This window comes from Candoia aspera, chromosome 1 (assembly GCF_035149785.1).
Source record: "Candoia aspera isolate rCanAsp1 chromosome 1, rCanAsp1.hap2, whole genome shotgun sequence".
NCBI lineage: Eukaryota > Metazoa > Chordata > Lepidosauria > Squamata > Boidae > Candoia > Candoia aspera.
Genome location: NC_086153.1, coordinates 160,410,652 through 160,428,209, shown reverse-complemented (window position 1 = coordinate 160,428,209; position 17,558 = coordinate 160,410,652). Strand labels below are relative to the sequence as shown.

General features: G+C 37.8%; 1 protein-coding gene across 2 annotated transcripts in view; it reads right to left on the bottom strand.

Moving 5' to 3' along the window:
• Positions 1-17,558, bottom strand: part of VPS54 (VPS54 subunit of GARP complex) — a 49,363-nt gene that overhangs the window by 5,144 nt on the left and 26,661 nt on the right. For both annotated transcript variants that reach the window (XR_010068821.1, XM_063316831.1), the window contains exons 10-21: positions 16,688-16,795; positions 15,360-15,415; positions 14,471-14,567; positions 12,271-12,611; positions 11,080-11,209; positions 10,505-10,686; positions 9,342-9,454; positions 7,109-7,172; positions 4,183-4,288; positions 2,371-2,458; positions 1,394-1,515; positions 500-580 (exon numbers count right to left, since the gene is read on the bottom strand). Coding sequence is in view for 1 of the 2 variants with exons in the window: in XM_063316831.1 (XP_063172901.1) it covers positions 500-580; positions 1,394-1,515; positions 2,371-2,458; positions 4,183-4,288; positions 7,109-7,172; positions 9,342-9,454; positions 10,505-10,686; positions 11,080-11,209; positions 12,271-12,611; positions 14,471-14,567; positions 15,360-15,415; positions 16,688-16,795 (1,488 nt within the window). In the remaining variant the exon portion in view is untranslated. The remainder of the gene's footprint in view (positions 1-499; positions 581-1,393; positions 1,516-2,370; positions 2,459-4,182; positions 4,289-7,108; positions 7,173-9,341; positions 9,455-10,504; positions 10,687-11,079; positions 11,210-12,270; positions 12,612-14,470; positions 14,568-15,359; positions 15,416-16,687; positions 16,796-17,558) is intronic.

The following is a 17,558-nucleotide window of genomic DNA, read 5'->3' as shown; positions in this document are numbered from 1 at the left end:
AAGAATTGGTTTACCCTCCCTGTTTTAGGCTGGAAGTATAGAGGCTATGAGAGCCAGTTTGGTATAATGGTTAAGGCACCAGGCCAGAAACCGGGAGACCAGGAGTTCTAGTCCCGCTTGAGGCATGAGGCCAGCTGGGTGACCTTGGGCCAGACCCTCTCTCCTAGCCCTAGGAAGCAGGCAAGGGCAAACCACTTACAAAAAATCTTGCCTGGAAAGCTGCAGGGACTTGTCCAGGCAGTCTCCGAGAATTGGAAACAACTGAACGGATTTAAAAAATAGAGATTATGTCTGTGGGTAGGATAACAATCTTACTGGCATGAAGCAATAGTACATGGATAATTAATTTTTGAGGGCAAACAGTATCTCCTGGCACATGCTGCCAAGAAAGTTAAAAGAAAAGAGGAAGAAAAATGTAACTCGAGTATCAGTTCCAAGTTCCATGCAAAATGAGGAACTTCACAAATTAAGCAGCAACATTCCATCCTCAAATTATTACCTTGGAGAGCAATTTGTCAAACAAGCTATCCATTATGGCTACAAGTTTAGTTGAAATTTCTGCTATGTGGTCATGGTAATCCTGCAATTAAAAACATGATTATTATTCATATTAAGCCAGACTTCTGATAATATCTATAAAGCACAAAGTAAAACTAAAAACAACTTCTTTATTATGCCCCTCCTTTATTTATTTATTTATGCTGGGCTGCTATACACCCTTATTTATATCTATCCTCAGGTATTATTTTATTTTATTTATTTATTTTATTCTTCAAACTTCTATTACCACTCATCTCCCCCAAGAAAGGGGGACTCTGGGTGGTTTTTGGCTTATTAACCAAGTTTCTGCTTCTCTGAACCACCATTTCTCTTGTCTTGGAACTCCTGCAAGTCCTGTGATGCATGTTTGATGAGTTTTTATTTACCTGAACTGCAGTTTGGAAAAAGCAAAATATAATTCTTAAGCTGTTAGAGAAAGTATACAAAACTGCCTTTTCCTCAAATGTTTGGCTGTTTCTTTTCCAAACTTTAAACAAATGAGATAAATAACTGCTCTCTTCCAAGCTCTCTACTTTTGGTGGAGGGTTGTAGGAGCAGGGAATCTTTTCTCACTTGCCAAGACATTTGGATGAAAGTGAATAAGCCTCTGTTTCTCACCTAAATCCTTGAATGGATACCAAAATCCTAGCAGGAAGACAGAATACTGTCTCACTTAAAACAGGATATAATGAGAAGTAAGTTCTATGTGCTCAAAAGCACATCTCTGGGCTGGAAGCATTGGCACTGCTGTCCATGTTTCTCTAGGAAGCACACACAACACACTATGAGAAGCCTAAATGCATTTCTTGTTGGTTTTTAGAACATTTAAGTCAGAAAGTGACTGGAAAAATACCTTGGTAATGTGGTCAAAACGCCTAAGCATGCTGAACTGTTTGGGCTGCAGGCGAGCTTCAAAATGAGCCCTGATAACAGGAATGTAGTATACTATGAGTTGTAGGCAGCGTGATGAAAGAGCTAAAAACAGAAACAACAAAAGGAAAATCACAATAGAAGAGTTTGTCGCTCTATACTAAGAGACCTTTTCCTGTACAAGCTGTACAGGAGGTCCTCAGTTAACGACCACTTGTTCAACAACAGTTTGAACTTACGATGGCACTGCATGAGTGGTACTTAAGAGCAGTCCTCAAAGTTCCGGGTGTCACAGCACCCCTGCAGTCATGTGATCATGATCCAAGCACTCAGCAACTGGCCTGGATTTCCAACCGCTGCAGCATCCCGCAGTCACGGTTTGCAACTTTCCCTGCCGGTTTCCCACAAGCAAAGTCAATGGGGAAGCTGGCAGGAAGTCTGAAGCTGCAGTCACATGAGGTCCTCACTTAACGACCTGGGGTGCTTTGCTTAACGATGGTAACTGGGGACTGCCAGAACTGCTATTGCTAAGCAGCATGGTCACATGACATCGCATTTTACAAACGCATCACTTAGTGATGGAAATTCTGGTCCCAATTACTGTTGTTAAGTGAGGACTACCCATAGAAACATGTCCACTATCTGCATGAAAGAGGGTTAGGGTTAATTTCCATTAGAGAAAGAGGGTTAGGGTTAATAATTGCCGTTAGAGAACAGTATTGAAGGAAACATTTTAGGCAGAACGAACCACATTTTATCAACTGAATTTTTCAATTACTTTTCTAAGGCCCAATTATAACATTCAAACACTTTTATCTATCTGCCATAAACAAATTCATAAGAAAACATTATAGTAAGCCAAAATTTAAAATATACCCCTGAAAAATGGGGGACCTTTTCCTTCAAAAACCTTAGGGAGAATTTACAGAACCACAGAATGTTTGAAAACCAGACCCGTACCTAAATTCTTTGTAGTTATTGTTTTCAAGCCAACCACTTGTAAAGCACCTGCTCCAAGTATTAGTTGACAACTTCTTGAGTTGAAATACTATATGAGAAAGAGAAAAGGATAAACAATTACTTAAAAATTACAAGCAATGTAATTAAAATTCAGGAGTCCAATAGCACCTCTTCTAACAAATTTTATTAAAAGACACACAATTTCGTGAACTGCAGTTCATTTCATCAGATGCCTGGTAGCACTTTTTCTATTAAAAGGCATAAACTGCAGCTCATGAAATCTTATGCCTTTTAATTAAATTAAAGGTAAAGGTAAAGGTTTCCCTTGACGTAAAGTCCAGTCGTGTCCGACTCTAGGGGGCGGTGCTCATCTCCGTTTCAAAGCCTTGGAGCCGGCGTTGTCATAGACACTTCCGGGTCATGTGGCCAGCATGACTCACGGAACGCCGTTACCTTCCCGCCGAAGCGGTACCAATTAATCTACTCACATTTGCATGTTTTCGAACTGCTTGGTGTGCAGAAGCTGGGACGAGCAACGGGAGCTCACCCCGCCGCGCGGTTTCGAACCGCCGACCTTCCGATCGACAGCTCAGCGGTTTAACCCGCAGCGCCACCGCGTCCCTTTTTTAATTAACTTAGTTTGTCAGAAAAAGACAAACTCTTTCTGACTTCCTGTAACCAAGAGGAAAGCTTATTCAAGTTCTGACAATAATTGCTTTGTTTACAGTTATGTCTGCCTTAGTTCAGTTCAACATGTAAGTTAATACAGGTAGTCCTTGCTTACCAACAGTAATTGGGACCAGGAACTCTGTTGCTAAGCAACACAGTTGTAAGGTGTGATGTCATGTGACTGCACCAACTTATGACAGCAGTTCTGGCAGTCCCAGTTGCCATCATTAGGCAAATCCTGTGCAGTCACAGCAGCTCACGGTCATGGGATTGCTATTTGCAACCTCCTGCTGGCTTCCCCACTGACTGCTTGTCCGACACTGACAATGAAGATTGCAAATAGTGATTACATGACTGTGGGACACTGTGACATTGTAATTGCAAGCTGGTTGCCAAGCAGCCAAATTGCAATCACGTGACCGCAGGGATGCTGTGACAGCTGCAGCTATGAGGACCTGACATAAGTACCCCTTGTTCAGCACCGTCTTAACTTTGAGTGGTCACTGAATGAGTGGACAATAGACGAGGACTACCTGTAATCTGTGCATTCCAGTGCTGAAGGAGTAGCTTGGCAATATGAATTCTAATAATTTAGTTTGTGTTTGCGTGCCTTCGAGTCAGTTTTTGACTCCTGGTGACTGCCTGGACTAGTCCCTGCTGTTTTCTTGGCAAGATTTTTTGGAAGTGGTTTGCCACCACCTGCCTAGGGCTGAGAGAGAGGGACTGGCCCAAGGTCACCCAGCTGGCTTCATGCCCAAGGCAGGATTGGAACTCACTTTCTAGCCTGGTGCCTTAACCACTACACCAAAATGGCTCTCCTAATAATTTGATTAGCATTAAAATATTTAAGACAGATGGTCTAAGGCAAGGAAGTATATTTGCATAGGTCTTTTGAGAGTAAATTTAAAATTCAAACTGGAGCTACTTTGGAGTTTATGCTGAGGGATCTGTCCCCCCAAATATTTGGTTTTCTTATGTTTTGTATACTAAAGAATCCAAATAGTAGGTATTCTGATATTAATTGCTGTTTCTTCCAGTGTTTTTAATCTTACTCATTTAGATTAATTAAACATTGTGTGAAAACAATATTAAAAAAGTGCAAGAACATTCCATACATTTGATAATAGATTGGAGCAGCTGTACCTTCAGTAAATCAGACAAGCGAGTAAGCATGTCAGTCACTACGGAGGGGATATTATCCACACACTGGCAGTATTCAAGGATGATTCTAATTAATAGCAACACTGTCCTGCAAGATAAAGAACTGAAGATGTCACTACAAATCATAGTATATACTGGAATCATATTGACATTAACAATTTTGTCAATGACACTACCAGTCAGTTTTTTATAATGGCACCTGAATTTTCTGTCCAGATGAATGCAGCCCCAAATTATTCAAGAATGGCACTTTGCAAAGAGTGTTAACACAGACAGAGTACTCTTGTTCAAAGCATTAAAGCAACTGCATCCTCTGGAAGGCTTATATAACTGCTTTGAAGACTGACTTGGCTTTAATGCAGCTGCTTTAATGCTACCAGAAGAGATGCTTTGCCAGTTTCAAATTTATTTTGCCACTTTCAAATTTGAAGTGCAGCTGGAAGCAATTCATCCATTACTGATGGAGAGATATGCTTCAGGGATCATTGGAAATACTAATTATTTTAATGATATAGAAAGTTGTGATTTTCTGCTTCAGAAAAGCCAAATATATATTTACAGAGGAAGGCAGATTCAATAAGGCATACTGTTGCAATCACTACAGTACATGTTGTATCATGAACATATTCCACTGTGAAGGCCTATGTGTATCGATCAACAAATATGTTAAGAAGGGAATCTAGTAAAAGCATAACAATTGCTTATTTATTTTAATACTCACAGATATTAAGCAATACTTTACTTAAAGATTCACCTCCTCTCATATTTATGTACCTCAAAAGTGACATTTAGTTCAGAAGCCATTTTAAATGTGCCCTGTCAAATTACTGTAAGTATAATGGATGCTACCAGAAAAATTGCTTGGTGTGTCAATTGTGGAATAATTCCATTCTATAGAAATTCATAACACCAAGTAAAAACTTGTTTATTTTCCCAAATTGTTAAAAACAGTTTTAAGTTTTGTTTAAGATCCTTCATGTTTTAACTTTGTTATTTTAAGGTTTCGCTTTTGCTGGTTTTTAAAAATTTGCATGATAAATTTTTGGTAATTTAATATCTAATTGATATTAGTTTTTCTGAGTATTTATAAATTTGTTATCTAAAAAGAACATTAACTGACTTCATATGAATTATGTAAGTATGTATTTAAATAATTTTCAGTTTATTCTTTCCTTTTTATTGTATTACTATAACTCTTGATACATTATGTTATTTCAATACAATATTTATATGATATAGTTACAAATTCTTGACATTCTATTATTTAGATAACTTAAGAGTATTGGAAGTAAAGAAAAGAAATAGATATTCTATCAATATTAGCTACAATGTTTTCATTTTATTAATTAACAAGTTAATATCAGAGAACCATCATATTACATGTATGTAAATGTACAGGTCATTTTCATTTACCGATATATTAAATGTCATAACATTGTTCTTAGAAATATTTTTAATCAAATTTAATCCCATTGTTGTATTTTGGATATATAACTGCCCTGTAATCAGGTGAAATAACACTATTGAATCACCAAGTGGCCTCTTCCAGTGGCTTCATGTAGACGTTAAAAAGGAGGGAGAGAGGATCAATCCCTTCAGCACTCCTGGAGTCAGAGGTCACCAGGCCAAGCTCTCTTCCCCACTAACACATATTGGAACCACCTACGGAGGGAGGAGTGGAACCACTGCAGAATGCCTCCCGACCCAACCTCTGGAAGCAGCCCAATAACAGAAGTCTAATAAGGCCGGGGGGAGGGCATACTTCACTCATCCAGTTCATGACAAAGGTCATCCGAGTGAGCAATCAACGCTGTCTCCATCCCAAACCCAGGTATGAACCCTGATCGAAAAGGATCCAGATAAGTCACTTCTGCTAGGGTGCTGCACAGTTTATCCACTACTACCAAATCCACAACCTTCCCCAAGAAGGGGAAGTTGGAGACCAGCCATTAGTTTTCTAGCACTACTGGATTCAGGGAGGGCATCTTCAGAACAGGATGCACCACAGCCTCTTTCAAGGCTGCTGGGAACTCCCCCTCCAGGAATGAGGGACTGACAATTTGCTGGGTAAAGGTGGTCACACAAACACCACTTCCTATACAAGCCAGAAGGTATAGGATTCCAACCAGCAGAAGATAACTGAAACAGTGACAGAACTGTCACTGAAGGTAAGTAGCAGCAGAAGATATCTGAGATAGCACCCTCTCCACTTCCTTGGAGGTCACACATCAAAAGAAGTCCCAGATACCAGTTACCATCAAAGCCTCTGTCCAAGAGCAGCCAAGGCCACAGCAAATCCAAGCGACTTTATTGGCAGAGTGCTGTGCAAACCAGTGATAGTGGCCCAGGAGAAGATCACAAAACTGTATCTGCCCCGGCACAGAATTCACCATCCTGTACAAGGCCACTGGATGACAGTCATCCAACGCAAAGAGAGGAGAAGTTAGAATGCTTCCCCTCCATTACTATCACAGTGTAGGCCTGAACATGGTGCATACCCTGTGGTTGGTGTCACTTCTAGACTTTTTCCACCAGCATTCTAGGCATTGTTTCTGGTGCTTCATCTCCCAAAGGGGCCTCAGTAAATAAGGTGCCACCCAGGATCAGCCCTCAGAAAGAGGCCACTCAATAGCAGTAACATCCAGGGCCCAGCTTGCTTCCCGATAACAGCTGCTTACCAGGCACTGAACAGAACCACCCATCAGAGAGCTGTGAAATTCTCCAAGTGCCCTCTGGAAGCCAACTGGATTGATTAGTTGCCTGGGTCCACCCATCAGTCCTATACATACTAAATTTTAAATATTTTTATATTACTTTATTTTAAAAATAAATCACATCAGGATATTTTAAATTCAAAATTATTATTCAAAATAATGATGTTATGAAGAAAGGGGAAAGTTTATCTTACCCGACTACAGCATATTTTTGTCCATCAACAATAAGGAAATCAGTTGGCTTTCTTTCTTCAGGTGCTATGAAGATCACCAAAAAGAAAAAAACTAACTAATGGCAATGCACAGAACACTTGTTAAATCAATCTCATTAAGTACTAATACATTCTGGTTTATTTAAGCACTAGCCCAGTAGCTCCCTAACTCCACAGGCATGAGGACTGTTCTTTATCTATGCCATAAGAGACACAGAGTGAGCTGCTACATTACGGTGTTCAGAGCATCTTGAAGTGCACATCCTGGATTTCACTTTCCCCTTGTCATGAAAAGGACACATTCAGCCAATTCAGTGGATAAGGCAACTGGAAACCAGGCACTCCCAGTTTCCTGAAATGAAAACTCTTCAGAACCCACATGGCATCAAAAGGTGGGGCTTGGGGTACGGGCCTGGTCCCAACAACTAATGTTGTTGGTCCCAACCTATCATAGTGGATTAATTTGGGGAACTGGTTAGCAACCTGGTCCTCCAGTGAGATCCTAATTATCATCTGTGCCTGTCGGAAACAGGCCAAGAACCACGCTAGGTCAGTGTCTTCCAACTCTAATTCTTTATTGTTCTCACCATATTGACAGAATCTTGCCAGACTAAAGCTACTCTAACTAACCCAAGCACAAATAACCTGAGAGACTCTAGGGCAGGGCCACCTTGAATCCCTTTGCTTTCCTACCAAGAGCCCCTGGACTACTGAGAGTTCTCCCTGGAGTGCGCTCCCTCCTTCCTGAGAGCTAGCAGCAGTGCTGAAATCTACCACAGTGCCATAGGCAGCAAGGAAGTCCAGGAAACTACTTGGAATTCTATGCCAGTGAGTGAAGATATTGCTAGAGAAGGGTGAAACACACCAACTTTCCTCTCCAGCCACTATAGAAATCAAGTGGACTGCCAGAGAAGGAAAGCCTGTTCTAACACAGCATGCAACTGACTGCTCAAGGCTGACAGACAGACATTTTGCAGAGTAGTTATTGGTAAGATGTTGCATAAAAAAGAAAATGGTTTGGCCTAAAATTATCCTAGTTTCAACTTTTCTTAGTAATACTATCACCTAGTTTTCATTTGCTTTTGTCACATAAGTCACTCCTGGCTTTTGCTTTTGTCACATAAGTCACTACATAGTAAATTACAGGACACCTGCTTCACAAAAAATCAGATTTTGTCTATAACCTTGGGGCCCATAGTTATTATCCTTTCTCAGCCATTTTGGAGACCTACTAAGATCTGCAATGAAGAGAAAGAAAATTGTGAGAATGGTGGAATAACTGTGCAGTTGAAAGTAACAGATGGTTCATCATGTAACTGGAAATCGAAATATTCATCAGTTGTGAAAGAAAAGTGGCTGTTATGGTTTCAATTATCTAATTTAACTCAATTTCCTAGAGTCCATCAAGTCAAGAAACAAAACCCATAATGGGAGCTTAAGCTTTGAGATTCAAAAATGATCCCATTATTCTATCAGAAAATATAAATGGCCCACAATCTTCAATAACTGAGAGGAGGCTAGATCTGCCCTTTGCTCAAAAAGCACTTTTTTTTTCAAATTCCAAACTGCATCTTTTTAGTTTACAACTTCTTTTGGGAAAAAATGAAGTGCTGCTTCAGGGATACTCTCACACAGAAGGGCACAGAGCCTCCTGGCAATCTCCCAATATATCAGTAATAATGAAGAGTAGCTACTATACCTTACAAACAACTGTAATGAATGATTTGTTTACTGATATTCTGGAGTTACTATGTGGGTAACTTGGATATTCTAAGAAAATGCAGCTTTTTGGCAGAATCTCCTGCATTAAATATAAAATGTTTTCTTTTACTCATCCAAGGAAATATAAATAATAACATTTAATTCTTTTTAGAGCTTTCTCACTCTGAATTAAGTGCAGGCCATGTCTAAGGAGTACAGCTTGCAGGTTACATTAAGACATGTCAGATTTACAGACATTTTAAAATACATTTAATTTTGTTTCTCAGTAAGGCTGTGCAGTGCTTTAGATGTCCGTGGCTCATTAAACCAGCTATGTTTATTTCAATGCTTTAATGAGTCCCAGAGATAAGTATTACCTTTATCAAATTGCTCTTTCTCTTCAGGAACTGAAGAGCTTGGGAATAATGGTCATAATGGATTTTGTCTGTCAAAGGTTTGCCAAAGTACACGCAACATTAGAATAATCTAGAGGCTACCAAGAGAAAGGACTCACCACCTGCTTTTTTCTCTGGTAAAGCAATTTTGCCATCTGATATAGAATCAACAAGATCCTGAAATTCTGCAGGAACGTCAGCTTGCTTCCAGCGCTCATTATCTAGTAGAAGACTATTTACATACATAAAGAAAATGAGGTTCAGAGAAAAAAAATCTGTGCTCTTGTCTCCTGCATCCACACTCATTTGAAATTCAATATTAGGAGTTTCCTGACAAAGGGGCAAGCTAGTTGAACTTCTTTGGATTGTTTTGCCTATAGCATCAATTTGTGTAGATTTTTTTAAAAAAAATTAAAATCCCATTTGGTGTTTATAACATTAAGTATTATTTCTGACCACGTGGTTTGTCAAAAACAAATATACCATTTCAAAGATGAGTTTACTGTTTTTAATCCTTTTCTTTTTCATTTTGATTCATTGTCCCACTATTAATTTCCAAGCCAGAGTTTGGATGAACACCCATGAGAACCTAGATTCATGTGAAGCAGTGATGCTGAGATGAGCCACTCATTCCTTTGTTGGCCCAAGTCAACCCTCTTCTACCCTTCTCAATGCTCAGCCACTGCCGCCTTAGTTCTCCCATTTATGAGTTTTCTTAAGGTATCTGATGCTGGGATGTTATCTTATCTCAAAATATCTAGGTTACACTGCTAACCTAAAATATTCAGTCCACTTCCTCCATGAGAAATATGTGTCAGGAAAATGGAGGGAGGTGATTAAGGAGACTAGGGTAGAAGGGTAATATAGGCAAAGGGGTTTGAGTGAAAGTAAGGAAGAGCATACACAAGTATAAGGATAGAATATTAAAAAGGACCATGCTGGAAACAGTAGATCCTTGAACAGCCATTTCATTTCCCTAGTCCCAAGAGAAACTTGGAAAATCAGTGTGAACAGGAGAATAATGAATGGGGAAGGGAAAAAAGTATTTTTGTTCATTTTGATCTACCATATCCCTTCTGAAATCCACTGTGGCACTCTACTTACAGAAACCTAAAAAGTAACTTAAAATTAACTATTATTTTATTAATTTAATATGGATTCAATATGCTTCTTACACTCAGAGGTAAATAATTCAGGTGGAATGCAGTGAATTTCAACTCCATTTTTTACTGTTTAGAATGCAATAAAGAATCTGTTATAACTGTAACTTACATACAAATACCTGAGCTTAGTCTTTCTTTCCTCATGGAACCTGTTTACAAATCTATTAGCTTGGCTTTGTAGTGCGCCACGCAACGACATACTCTTTCTACCACAGATCTGTTCTGTATCCAAGATGAAAGTTTCCATCAACCGTGAAAGAGCAACAAACTCTGTAGAATTCAGTTTCTCCAGGAATCCATCCTAAAGGGAGAAGAAAAGGTGATGCAATCACATTTTCATTTTCCAACCCTATGCTATAGACTTCTAAGACCATCTAGCAGGGGAAATGGCATCAAGGTTTGTTTTATTCCTTATTTATCTATCCTTTATCTTATTATTGTAATCATTTAATTGCATTTTCCCAGTAATTAGATTTGATTAGATTGTGAAGACAGGTGAGCAAAACAAAGCCACAAAGCTTCTGGTCTGAATACAGATTTTAAACTGAATCTTCTGACCAATTCTAACATTTAGTCCATCTCTACATACTTCTATATGGGAATTAGGCCAAAGTGATCTGGTTATAACTGCAAGAAGAAAACACAACTAGCTGAAAAATTTCTTCCTGGTTATAGGTATCTGCATCAAACTTACTTTTGCTCTAGCCATGAGAAACTTGACAGAGCGATCATGGCAAAAATCAGAGGCACTGTAAAGTAGCTCCTGGATGTTATTTGCTAATCTGCCCAGTTCCAGTTCTGATAATTTTATATCCTCACCAATCCTGAAAGTAATAAGAAAAATTTGTTTACATACTATACGTAGCTGATATAAGCTACTGCTTTGCTTGGAGAAAAATGGAATCACCTACTGACTACACTGTATTTTGAGGTCAACGCCTTTGAACTAGAAGGGAATTTTATGGTAAATTTCTGCTCACTAGAATTTTTAACATAAGAATTACAATTATTTTAATATCACCAGAACCAAGATACTAGACTCTTAGCTAAAATCCTGCAGCTTGTTACAGTAGGGGACGACATTTTATAGGACAATTGCCTAGAATTGTTGAACAACATCAGTTCTCCAAAAACAAGAAGAAATGATCCAGTGCAAGAAGTTATTACATAACATGGCAGAGAAATCCTATGATCAGTAACCTCTATGTTTTAGAGCAAATGCTTGTACTGTGGCTGTTCTCAAGTAAAGAGAATTTCATTAGCATATTACAGGCACTGTCCACCAATGAAGATGGAATAGAAAGGAGAACTAGAAATCTCTTAAAAGGACTGGAGGATGGGCATGGAATAAATGTATCAAAGCAAAGCTTCTCAGCTTAGGTCAAAACACATAAATAAGACTCTTCCATTGCAATTAAAACATGTGGCAGCAATATTTGCTCTTCTTTCATCCAGAGACAACAAGGCAACAAAAGCATAGCAGGCAGCAAAAATCACACAGATCTCTAAGTTTCTAATGCACAAACATACACAGACAGGATGGGCAAGCTGCTTGTTTCAGACAATTCTATATCACATTTGAAAACAAGACTGGAAAATGTGACAATTTGCTATCATATTATGAGTTATACAGTTACCATGTTAAAAACTTAGAATTTTGTAAAATCAGTATTTGGTGTTAGAAACCAGGATTAGGAATTCAAGTTTTGTTTCTTTCCTCAGAGAATGCATAGAATAGGAGTCAAACCTGACATCTGAGTTTTGGAAATTATGTTTTCTAAGTCCAGTTTTTTAGAACTTTTATGAATGTTCATATTTGTACAGCTGGAACCAATCATGCCTGGTGTTTGGATCAGGATCTAGAATAAGGGTCTTTACTACATACATAATCTCCATCCCACCCAGTGTTACACTGGACGAAGTCTGTTCCTTGCTAGACGTGGAATCAGTGGTGCATTCGGCTTCAGATACAGAATCATTACTGCTGGGCTCACTGCCTGGGGAGAGGTTTCTCCGAGAGACAGAATCAGCTACTGCGGATGGAAGGTCTCCTTCACTGAAGGCATCACTTATGAACATGCCTTCATGAGTCAGATATGCCACTTCTGTGTCTGTGGTACTCTCCGTTGCAGAATTAGTCTCCAGAGAAATGTCGCCCACTTCCTTGCTCCTTTGGTTCTTGTCAAGAACCAAGAGAACCACGCTTCTGATGACATTTAGCGTTCCCTAAAGAAGATACAGTACTTGTTAAAATGCTGTATTCCTCGAAAACTACATCCTTTAGCAAAATATTTTAGTTTAATAGAACATTAAACTCTACTTAAACAAAAAAATCATTAAAATATTCATAATCCACAATTATCTAACATATATTTTGTCTCAAAACTTGCTAAATGCAACATTTGTGGCTGCATATATGAACTGCACTAAAAGCAAGTGACAGTGTTTGAAAATAACAGTCCCACGCCCTACCACAATGGCCTTGTGAACTCCAACTGGACCCCCAATGTCTTCTAATCCTGAATGAGAGGTCAGGGAAGATTTTCTGTTTGTGTGAATCTGAACAAAAAGAGAAATGCCTCCTCACAACGCCAATTACACGAACATTTCTTCTCATGCTCATGATAGCTGTCTACAAACATTTATGCTCAATACGGGACAGGATGTTGGTATAAATGCTGGAATGTATGTCTGTTTTTTTAACCATGTTTCTATATCATAGTTGGAACTAAATCAGGAAACTATCATTATGGATTGTAAATTCGTGGGGAAGGCTAGCGCTCTAGGATGATCTTTTATACTCATGGACTGAAACACAACTTTTAGCCATCTGGATTTTATTATATTTTATATTTTTAGTGTCTACTTATTATTGTATTTATATTGATATTGAATTTTAAATTTTGTTTCTGTAAACCACCCAGAGTCCCTCCTTTGGAGGGGAGATGGGCGGTAATAAAAATTCGACAAATAGATAAATAAATTTTCACTAAACTCTCCAAGTGAGAGGAGTTACAATAATTCCCAACAATATTTAGTCAAGTTCCTAGCAAAACAGGACCACCCTTTCTGTTGCTTGCTCTTAGGACTGAATAGTAACAATATGCATCTTTTTTTAACCCTTCATTTCATCTATGTTTCATGTGAAATGGGCAGAGGATTAGTTTTATTCTAAAATTTGATCCTGGCTTGCTAGCTGATATTAGAGGAAGACTTCCCTAATTCAGGCAGGATGGAGAATGCTGATTCAAACAAACAAGAAATGAAGTACCAAAGCAGGAAGTGTTTTGGAATAACACTCAACCCTCATGCTCATTTCATTCATAAAGCCTGGATGTTCTTGCAAACAACGTGTTAATGATAAAGGCAAATAGCTGCCTGCAGATATTTAATTCCAGGTATGTTTTAATTTGCAAGTTAAGATCTATGGTTAAACTTGTCAGTTCCTTTGCACATCAAAAGCTTAGACATGTCTTGTTTCTCCTCTCATCCAATGGATTAAAATTTATGTCTCAGCCTGAGCAACTTGCATTTATCTTAACTATGGTTTCCTGACAAGTCAATTTCATTTTAGATTAAAGTTGACTTGTTGCTATAAACCAAATTAATATAAACTATAGTTTATAATCTCCAATTTCTATGTAAGCCAGTTGGAGGAAAGGAGGCTAAAATTCAGCCTCTCCTAGACTTACTATAGACCACAATCATAATTATTCATTAAACTGCAGTACTATGGACACATCTAAATGTAAAAATCTCACATTACTATATAGAAGTGGCCTTCATTATCTGCAGTTCTAGTACCCATTGTTTCATGAATCTATGCTTGGTAAGTATAGGCTAGGACTCATTATCTGTAGGAAAGGGTTTCACATATCTGTGGGTTTTGGTACATGGTTCTCTTTGGGAGAAGACTTCTGCGGCTTATTTTGTGTGTTTTACCCATGCACAAAATGGATGAGTTTTATATTAAAAGCCCAGGATTCTATTGTAAACTACATTATGTCACCAGAACTAGTACACTTTGTATTATGTACTATGCAAGATACATTATAAAATATTTATTGAAAGTAACAGTATCTTACCTTAATTCTCTTGAGAAAGACAATAAAATTAGAAAAAATACTTTTCAGAAGTTCAAACCACTGTGGAAAATTCAACATCCTCATTTGATCTCCAAGTCTATGAACAATAATGTAAAATGAAAACATTATCATTTAAACTTTAATTTAGCTCTCAGGTTTACAGTGGAAACAATAAGGTCCTTACAATGCTGTTCTGATGATTAATGAACCTGCACCTTTTTCTAGATGCACACAGTCGTTGTGTGATCCCAGATCAATACACTGGAGTTAAGGGAGCACACTGACAGCACACCCATGTCTGCTGTAAAGCACCACGTAGCACCTTCTTGGTGCTTCCTTAGCTCAAAGATTTATTTTTCCTAGAATCGAGAAGCTAAAAATGCAGCTTCCTTAAGGAGGTATCAACAGATCTGGTACATATACTACACATACTCAAAAGCACCTTTCTGGCTTCAGAACTGAAGCATAGCACATCACTACAATCAATATATTTGCTGTTCAAGCCCAAGCTCACTTTGCTTCTGATCTGCACCAGATGTTCTGATACTCAGAATTCTGATTTATCTTTATTGGTCTAGTTTATCATTCGATGTGAAAATGGCCAGTTGCTCCTTTTGTTATTCTAACCTATAATTCAGTATTACATCTGAACAAAGACCACAGAATACTAGGGTTTTAAATAAATTTGCATCTTAATTTAAACTAGAAGTATTGAGACCATTTCCAGCATTACCATTTTCTTCTGACTGTTCTAATATCTGAATATTCCCAACATTAAATAATGCACTTGACAGAATGATGCTAAAAGCACAATTGCTAAAAAGCAAAGACAGATGCAGAAAAGTATAAATCATTCACAGAATTTAAAGCAATTTAGTTTTATACTTACTTTACAACAGCTTCTGTGTCAATTTCTTCTATTTGTAATACTATGGTAGCAATACACTGCATAACACAAAACAATTGTCTTAGCTTTCCTCACAGATTTAATGCCTCCCAACCTTAACCAATTAGAGATTCTTTAATTTGCCTTATGCTATGCTCAGATAAAATCAAACAATCCACAGAAAGAGAAAGATTAAATTGGATTCTGCTTTAATTATACAAATAAATAAGATTTACTTATTTAGCATTATTCTCCTCCTGCTAATTATTGTGAGGCTGAAGCTACAAACCCAGCTTGCTGGCAGTCTTAACTCAATCCTGCTTTTGGTTTTTTAAATGTATTTTATACATTAAGTGGTAACACATCTTAATTGCAAAGATTACCCTCAGCAGAGAGCCACAGCAAATCCTAGCCCTCATACGTGGAAATTATGTCATATTTACTTTTTAAAAAGTTAATAGATAAGCTTAAATGGAGCCCAGCTTGTGAGGTGGTGGCTGACTGCAAAAGTTTAAATAGGGTCAGACTTGATTAGCACTTGGATGAGATACCGTCAGGGAATTCTGGGGCTGACAGCTAGACTGGGAAGTCAAAAGAAGACCTCAGGAGAAGGCAGTGACAAACCACTTCCACATTGTTGCAAAGAAAGCTAAATGGAGTAAAGTCATCAGGAGTTCAGCTCAGCTTTATGAATTCAAATATACAAGAAGAAAACAAACATTGCTCTATCAAGCCCTTAGCATTTGTACAGTTAACTGGGTGCTCTCACTATCACACAAGCTATTCTACCCACACATGGGCAAGTCACCACTTTGCCATCAATTTCCCTCAAAATATACCACTTAAAAAAAAAAGGCTGGCGAAGTCTAGGGAATGATCATAGTCCTTTACAGCAAGGGCTGGGTCACAATTTGAAACTCATAATTCTAATAAATCAAGTTGCAATTCCCCACCCTTTCTCTAAATTCTAGCTGCTGCTAAATGCTATTATCAGACACCACTTGTGATAACCAAGATATACTTTTAAATAAATTTAAAGCAATAGATAATGAACCCCTATTTTCTACAACATTTAGAGAGGAATTATAGTTTTCAGCTTATAAAACTTCCCAACAACCTGCATTTTAAAACCTAATTAGCTTACTTCTCCAAACAACGTGTAGTCTATTCAAAGCACTATGATAAATCAACAGTACATGGATTTTTCCACATTTTTGTAACTCAAGATTAGAAAAGAGAAAGCTATTAAGCTACCATGTAATATAAAATTGCCCGCAGAATATATACTTTCAATATATCAGATAGGTAAAAATATTTGAAACATAAGTTACCTGCTTTATTATTTTCTTTGCTGTGATAATAATTTCATCTCCATATATTTCAAAAAAATTCAGCTTCCTTTGTTTTAGAAGTCCAAACACTAGTGATATAAGCCTTTCCTAGGTAAAGGAAAACAAGAAACAAAATACCCTATAAAAAAGAAAATTAAAACTTAGTAAGCTAAAACACTAAATAGTAAATTCGGTGGAAACCAACCCTGCAGTATTAAGGTTTTGGGTTTGGACTAGCAGAGGTTGCAAGATCCTGGTGTGAATATACGCTTATTTAAATACTGGAGAGAGTTAAGACAGAGTCACCAAATATTTTTATGAACCCAAACTGAAGAAGACAAGCATATTTATTGATATAATGAAAATATATTTTTGGAGATTATAACGGTTTTTCACATCTGGATTGAGGTACCACTACCCAGTGTGTTTAATTAGCAGAAAATGCATTATTCTGACACAAGAGCAACTTCAATATTGTGAAATACATAAATAAAAAGCTTCATCTTGATTCTGCCACCCTTTTCTTAATATTGATATAGCTTATCTGATCTTATATGTTATGAGTCATAACACAGTATGCTTCCTCACTGGACAATATCAATTAGTAAATGAGTTGTGGTCTCACCAGTGCAGAGGAGAACTGAGTAAGAAATTCATGCATCTTTTTTTAGTGTAGCCCAGGAGTGCATTAGCTCTTCTAGTAGTTAGCTCACATTGCTGGCTCATGTTCAACTTGATCATGCTCAAGTCCTTCCCCAATGTTGTACTTTCATGCCATGAATACCTCGTCTTGTATGTGTACTCTATAATTTTCCGTCTAAAATGTAACATCTTACATTTCTTCCTGTTGAAAGGCATGCTGTTCATCTCA